The 8,225-nt window shown below is 31.7% G+C and overlaps 1 protein-coding gene across 1 annotated transcript; it reads left to right on the top strand.

The window, feature by feature from the left end:
- The first annotated feature begins 1,328 nt into the window (after window positions 1–1,328).
- LOC126670345 (deSI-like protein At4g17486) lies at window positions 1,329–3,578 on the top strand. The gene is given in 4 exon segments (XM_050364049.2): window positions 1,329–1,898; window positions 2,297–2,584; window positions 3,184–3,342; window positions 3,345–3,578. Coding segments are annotated over 4 exon segments (681 nt in total). The 5' UTR covers window positions 1,329–1,759; the 3' UTR covers window positions 3,440–3,578.
- Window positions 3,579–8,225: the final 4,647 nt, after the last annotated feature.

The raw sequence follows: 8,225 nt of genomic DNA on the forward strand, positions 1-8,225 counted from the left end.
CTTCAGTTCAGTTTAAGATTGTAAAAATATTTTGGTTGGTCGGTTCGGTTTTGAACATAAAAATATTTCAGACAGTTTTCCATATAATCCAAATCGTAAAAACTGAACTGAACCGAACACCAAACCGACCGAGTTGGTTCAGTTTGAAAAATATTTTTCCCTAAAATTTCGGTTCGTTTTGATTTTTGAAAAAATAAAAGTTTGGTTCGGTTCGGTTCAAACCAATTGCACATCCCTAATTGGATATATAAAAATTAAATTATACTATTTTCGTATTTAAATAATTCTGTGTTAACTAAATTAAAAAATATAGTAATTATTATATTGCTATTAGAGCTAAGATAAATTCCAATAGCTCAAAATAGAGCTCACACTAATATTTTGACTATTTGATTAATTTTATATATGAACTAATTCTTTTTTTCTTTTGTCAAATAATAGTATGAACTCAAACGGGTGAAAATAACATAAATTAAGTGACAAAATAATAGTTCTAATTTCCTCAAAAAAAAAGTTATAATATACAGTTGAAACTTTTACTGATGACGTGCATCCTATAGATATGGAATTAGTGGTGGAAACATAAGGCAACTGTAATTAGCAAACCAATAATTTAAATTTCAACCTCAAAGTTGATTTTGGCAAAAAAAAGACCTCAAAGTTGAAAACCGTTAATTGGTTTTTCTATTTCCTTTTGCACTAAAAAGCCTAAAAAATTGAAAATATTATAAAAATAGCTTAAAACCGGCTAATTTTTTTAAAAATATACACTTTTTAAAAAATAAGTATTCAACACCTAAAAAGTGTTTACTTATACTTTTAAATTTTGCATTATATACTCTGTACAAAAAATATATCAGCAATATATCTTTAATGTATTTAAAATGTATATATACAAGGATTAATATAATAAAAATTATTTTTTTTTATGTTTTTTTAATTTAATCACGTATTTTAAAATATTAATTTTTATTTTTTAAAATTCACAAACAGTTTTGAACCGGCATTTATTTATTGGTGCAATTTGTTGAAATAAAGGTCATTTTTTGATTATCAACCCAACAAATTATAATTATGTGTACGAATTTTTAAAAAAAATTGGTGTACTTTTTTATGACATTATATCTATATAAAAAAAATCTATATTTTTTAAGTAAAGGAAATTATGAAGTGCCTATATTTGAAAATTAATTTAGAACAAGACAAATCTTACAGTAAAAGGCAGTATCACAATCAGGCAAAATAATAGCATTAATTAAATAATTAATTTCACAAGGCCGCTCACAAAATAACAATATTACCTACTTAAGACGAAAAAATTAATCAAATGGACTTTTCTCTCTCCTCCATGTATTTATATAAACTCAAATGGAAGGTTTAGCCACATTGCGGACGCTTTCGGCCGCCGGTGGCACGTAAAAGTTACCAGATTCCTTCTCTTTTTCGAAAAATTCATTTTTATAATTCCAATTCCCGATTTGCCCCTCGAAGTTCATCCATTTAATTCCTCGACTCTCTCATTTTTTGTCGGCCGTCCGGCAGCGTTTCGTGTCTCCTCCGGTGTAATATATTCTTGTAGTATTATAATAAAATATAATTAAATAATTAATTAATTCCTTTTGTTTCTAATTCCTTTTCGGTTCTCGAGAATATAGAAGCTCTGATTTGCTTCCTTTTTTATTATTATTTTAAATTTGGAAGAAAACGGTGAGGTAAAATAATAAATAGTGGAAGCTGTGAAAAAAAATTCAAAAGAAATATGTTGTGTAGAATGGTGATGCTGCAGCGGAAGAAAAAGAGTGGAACGGTGCCGGTTTACCTGAATGTGTATGATTTAACTCCGATCAATGGCTACGCTTACTGGCTCGGTCTCGGGATCTATCATTCCGGCGTTCAAGGTTTGAATTATTTTTTTATTTCTAATTTAATTCGGTTTATGATGTTTTTAGCTCAGATCTGCTTCGGAAAAACGGTCATTTTCAATGTTTGATTTTGGATAAACTGAAATTAGAATATAATTTATGTTTTGTGATTATTTACCTATAAAAAACAATTAAATTCGTCACTATTATGGACTGCCGTTTGTTTAATTTTAAATTAATTAATTTGATCTCACCAGTCAATAGCTGGTAAAATTTGGTCTTGTTAGCTGATATTTGGTGACAAGCAAATTGAAAATTACATCTATTATTATTTTAATTGATTGTCTTTTTTTGAAGAATTTATTCTGGTTGTTTATATGAATGAGTCAAAATTGTTGAATTGTTTTGACTGATTTTTATTATGGCATGTGAAGTTCATGATGTTGAATATGGATTTGGAGCCCATGACCATTCAAGTACAGGGATTTTTGAGGTGGAACCAAGGCAATGTCCTGGTTTTTCTTTTAGAAAATCCATCTTGATTGGAAGAACCGACATGGATCCGCAAGAGGTTCGCGCTTTCATGGAGGGGCTAGCTCATGAATATCCTGGGAATAGTTATCATCTCATCTCCAGGAACTGTAACCACTTCTGTAATGATGTGTGTATTCAGTTGACCGGGAAATCTATTCCTCGTTGGGTTAATCGGCTTGCTCGTTTAGGTAACAGACTAGTTATGCTTTCTTCTATGCACAATCTAATTTGATTATCATGAAATATTGGAGAACTAGAATTATTTATGAAGCATTCTGTCTGATATTGGTTGTGTTGTGGGGATTAATTTGAAATATTTCTGCAGAAAGCATTGATCAACCTAATTCTGCATTTATTTATTCACTCTACACCTTGAAACGTAGAATTGATATTTCGTGTTAAAAAAATGTTCAGTTACTGAATTATTTTCCTTTTACACTTCAGTTATTATTGTTTCATATTGATAACTCAACTTTAACAATGGGTAATTACTCGGTGAATTCAGGTGAATTATTCTTGGCACCCATATTTGTTGTTGCCATTGCCATAGTAACCTCTTTGTTTTGAGAAAATAGAATTTGGGAACCAAATGAAAACGACAACTGAAGTGTAAAAAGTCAATAGTTCATTAACCGGGAGAAATTTTAACCCTTGATATTTAGAACTAATTAAATCATATTGGTTTTCTTGTTTGTACAAAAAGGATTTGCATTGTTTTAATTATATGAATATGAACATACGATGTAGGTTTACTTTAATAAAGCAACTGGCTTTGATGTTTGTGTAGGATTTTTTTGCAACTGTGTCTTGCCGGCAGAATTGAATCAGACCAAAATCCGGCAAGTACGATCAGAAGATAGTAGACATAATCAATCGGAGAAGAAGAAATTGAGAAGCCGGTCAAGTAGGTTATTATCTTCGTCTAATTCCATGGCCTCTCCTTCAGCTCAGGTTCTGGAAGTACAAGTAATAGACAAAGATGTTATCTTCCTCCACCTATAGTTCATGGTATCTCTACCTCAACATTGACCATCAGGCTATAACTGGTGCAGCTCTAAAATTCTAGGGATATAGGATTTTTTTTCTTAAAAAACAAAAAAAATATCAAGGAAAAAATTATATTTAGTGTTGTCTGAAAACTTTTACAAATCTATCATTTCAGTCTGAGCTTTTATTTTAGAATTAGTGTTTAATCTTTTAGAAATATATGAAGTGTTTTACGTCGTTTTTTTTTTCCGGTTATCGGTTTACTAAAAGGCCGTCGTATTAACAAAAAACAATGGTTTTGCTGTGTAAGTGATACATTTTCCTATATATTACATTAACATAGCAAAGTATATCAGCAGATGCAAATTTATCCTTGGCCTTGTTAGTAGTACGAATGTACCATATTTTTTTTTGAGACTAAAACCACTCATCTAATATATTTTTACAAAACTAAAACACTGATTTAAAAAAATTATAGAAGTTCATGAACTAAAACAGTAGAAGGGGTATACTTCATTTCTGCCTAATCTATCATATGTTTTTATTTTATAGAAAAAAACGTTGGTTGCACCACATTTCTTATACTTGTAAAGATAACTTTACTTTTGCTTATAAAAAAATATTTGTTCTTAATTAAGGTGCTCGTACTTTGCTTCTCAGATAAGATAAGAATGATAAATTAACCAAAAAGATGAATGAGTGAAGGCATTCCATGTTTGATGAGGTCGGTGAAGACTTTAATAAATTAATATTATTTATTTTACTGTTTAACATCTTTTAATGTGTTTGAGATTTAATAAGAAATATTTTTTACTATTTCAATATTATCATAGAATGGTCTTGATTCAATCTGAAGATATATACCCCGAAATGATCTAAAAAGTATAATAATGATTGATTTAATATAAATTTGTCCAATTTGATCCAATTGTCACCTCCATTAATCATGCAATTGAAGAATGATGCTTTTCATTGTGTTACTTTTCCAATCTAAGTAAATAGTACATTTGGTTTAAATAAATTACATAAAATTTTACTATTTTATAAATAAGGCTGTATTTGATTTATTTAAAATTAATTGAATAACTTTACTTTTTAAATTTATAGAACTGCTCTTTTTTAGGAACAATTACAATTAATAAAATCATAATATGAATTCAATTAAAAAAATAAAAAATGGAAATTAATTTATTTAATTGAAATATGTGGGTTTGGTTGTAACACAACTTAAGACTTGGTCTTCCATATTGTAGGTCAGGCCCACAAAAGATGCTAGATCTTGATGAGTGGCTCTTCCAATTAGACTCCAAATGGTAGTTCAATTGAGGCATAGATAGCATTGTGATGGTAGTCATGTGCCACTAACATAACATTATGGGTTTGGATTAGTTACATCTTGTCTTGTCCCTAGGCTACCTCCTCATCTTCTTCTTTCCTTTTCTTTTGTTTTTTTTGTGGTTAAATTCCATTCTATACATTTGAGTATTTTTTTAAGCTAAATCTATTTTAAGATCCTTAAATTATAGTGTTTTAATTTATCAGATCACTCAATTTCTATTTAACTTTTTCAGGTCCCTAAATTTTTTTATTTCTTTGGTTTCTTAGATTATTTATGTCCTTCAACAGAAATTCATTCAAGGAACAAATAAACCAAAAAAAAAAAAACAAAAGTTTACGTATCCTGTTGGTCCAGATGGCTTCTCAAGAGGGGGGGGGGTGAATTGAGAATTAAAAACTTTGGTAAAAATAGCTTATAAAAATATTCGAAAGCTAATGCAAGTATGATTAAAGCTAATACTGGAAATAAACAGATAAGCAGTAAACGAAGAGCACTGAATTTTTATAGTGGTTCTGCAACTGCATACATCCACTCCCCAAGGAATACCTCTTGGGATTTTCACTATCCAGTTTCTTTTACGGGCAAGAAACAACAGCCTTGAAATACAGAGCTAAACACTACCCGTTCTAGTCTGATTTCCCAACCACTGGTTTTACCAAGATCCAGAAAACTTAAACCCAGTAAACTTATCACCTAGGTGTTTACAAAAACCTTTAACCAAAACTGTTTATGCAAAATAACTCGTTGAATACAAATCAACCTATTAAGTAAACCGAGTTAAGTAAAGCATTAAATAATGAAGCTCAGATTTAAAACCGAAGAGTAAAAAGCATCTTTTAGCAAAACATTAAAACCTCTATTGAAAAGCTTTGAAAAGATTGTTTACTCAGAAATCTTGCTTAAAGAGAAAGGTGAGGAAGATGGTCTATTTATAGAAAACCTTTTCTCTAAAAAGCCCTCAGATATTTACAAAGATTCCTTTAAAGATTTTCCACCTATCCAGTTTCTAGAAGCAATAGGAAAGAGAAAATGATTGCTTGTGAAGAAACCGTTGCACCAGAAAACAAGAGAATGTTTTTATTCTTTGTGTGTGCATGTGACTGAAAAGGACATTTTGATGATGTCACAATCTTTAAAACCGTTTTGATCAAAAAGAGAATCAAAAACATTTTCTAGAGCTTCAGAATTTTGATGACTTTATTTAGCCCATTTACCTTTACAGATAAATCTATAAATTCTTGAGGCCCATTGTGCTTGATGATCCAGACTTGTTCATACTTTATTCTTTCTTGATCTTTGACTATTCTTCTGCTTCCAGAATTAGCTTGAGCCTGGTTCTGCATTTACTCAAGTTCCACTGAATACTCAACATTAGCCTTACTTCTTTAAAGTTTATGTTATATCAAAAATAGGGGTAACCTTTAGCCAACAATCTCCCCCTTTTTGATAATGACAAAACTTTGAACAAGTAGAATGATTTAAGAGACAAGGAGTAAATCACAGTATGAATGAATGAGATGCAGATTTTCGAAAACTAGTTTGATTTCTGCTAAAATTAGCTCCCCCTGAATTTGTGCCAAACTAATTTTCAAGAGTTTCTTTAACTTCTTTCTAAAAAACAACTGCACGAAGACTCTTAATCAAATTATCTTGATAGAAGCAAAAAGTGGATAAGATCAGTTAGAATACGTAAGACTTATAGCAGAAACAGCCATACTGAAAAGATAATGTAGAAAATTCTGCAAGCAAATGGCATTCATATTTATAACAATAAAGCACCACATAGCACACATTTACTCCCCCTTTTTGCCAGACATCAAAAAGAGAGTGGGGAAGAAACAAAATAGCTTGATAAGAAAATAACATCCACCATAAACAAAGATCAAAACATAAAGAAGCATAGTTTTAAAGATAGAAAAGTTCTAAACGAAACTAAAACAGATAGATTCAATCATCTAGGACAGCAGGAATGTCCTTGGAACCTATTTCTCCAGGTGAGACTTTGAGGGTTTCAAGCTTTGTGGTGGAACGGGTGGCTCTTTTAGACACAGAAGGGGGAATGCTGGACTGATCAGCTTTAGAAGCAGGTGAAGAATCAATTTCCAAAGGCTCAGTGTTTTCAGGATCAGCTCCAGAAGTACCCTGCACTACATCAATTCCTTTAGACTCTTTCTCAGCTTGCTTTAATGGAGATAAGGTAGGCATCATCAGATTCTGAATGTCCTTCTTTAGTCCCGACAGCCATAGATCCATGCTCTCTCTAGTAATCTTCTCAAAAAGCAGAAATTTTTCATCAAGTAAAGCTTGAATGTTGACTGAAGCTGCAACAGGTTCTTTGCTGGTATTAGCTTTTGCAGAGTGACAAACAGCTTCATCTTTCTCCTTTGCTTTCAAAACAAGGTCTTCAGTCTCAGTAACTGCATCATGGTGTTGTTGAGTATCTTCCACTACATCATCTTTCTTTTCGGATTCATCATAACCAGGTACCTCAGAAGGAGTTTTAGAATCCTTCTTTCTGTGGGCTGTTTCCTTTGGAACACCTTTCTTGGTTAACACAATTTTTCTCTTCACAGGCAGTTTAGAAGGCCTGGTATTCACAGCCTTGTTTTGAACTCCTAGATTTCTTTTCTTGTTGAGTGCTTCTTGCAGAGTCTCAAGGTCTGCTGAGTCTGTCTCTTCTGAATTAACAGAATCCGAGATTTCCAAAGGCAATTTCTCCTTAGCAGATGCAAACACCTCTTTTTCAGAAAAAGAGTTCACTTCCTCTTCAGACAGAATCTTAATTCCTGAACTTTCCTTTTCAGTTTCCTCATCAGAATCAACTTTTTCATCATCACTAACAAGCTCATCATCATCCACAAAGTGAGTTGCTTCAATCTCTTTAGTCTCTTTGAATTTCTTAGTTTTAGACACAAAACTTTGTCCAATAACATCCTTCTCTTTTAAAGCGGTAGACATTTCTTTTGAAAAATTGATACCCAGGTGATCAAAAAGAACAGTTAATAACATGGCATAGGGCATACTCTTAGATTTAGAAGTGCTGGTCAGTAAGTTCATTATTAAGTAACAAAGATTGAACTTTTTCTTCTTAACAATGTGCCACATTAGACAGAGTTCAATACTACTCACATAATCTAAAGAGCCAGATTTTGGAGCAATAAAAGCAGTGATAAATTTGTGTAATACCCGATAGTTGGTGCTCAAGGAGGCAGAGGACACATCCAAAAGACCAGCCCTTTTGCCTTCACAAATCTCCTTTTTGAAAAGATCTTCCTGAAAGTCTGAAGCTTTCTTAATCTCACTCTTCTTGGCTATTTTAGCCCCTCTGTTTGGTATACCGAATGCTTCAGAAAGCAAATCCAGCGAAATGACAAATCTTTCTCCTTTAAGAGTAACCTGGAAAGTTTCATCTTTTTCCATACTAAGAGAAGAGAAGAACTCTTTGACCAGTAGCACGTACATCACTTCCTTGATTTTTAAAAAACTCATCCAGCCCTGAAATT

This window comes from Mercurialis annua, linkage group LG2 (assembly GCF_937616625.2).
Source record: "Mercurialis annua linkage group LG2, ddMerAnnu1.2, whole genome shotgun sequence".
Lineage (NCBI taxonomy): Eukaryota > Viridiplantae > Streptophyta > Magnoliopsida > Malpighiales > Euphorbiaceae > Mercurialis > Mercurialis annua.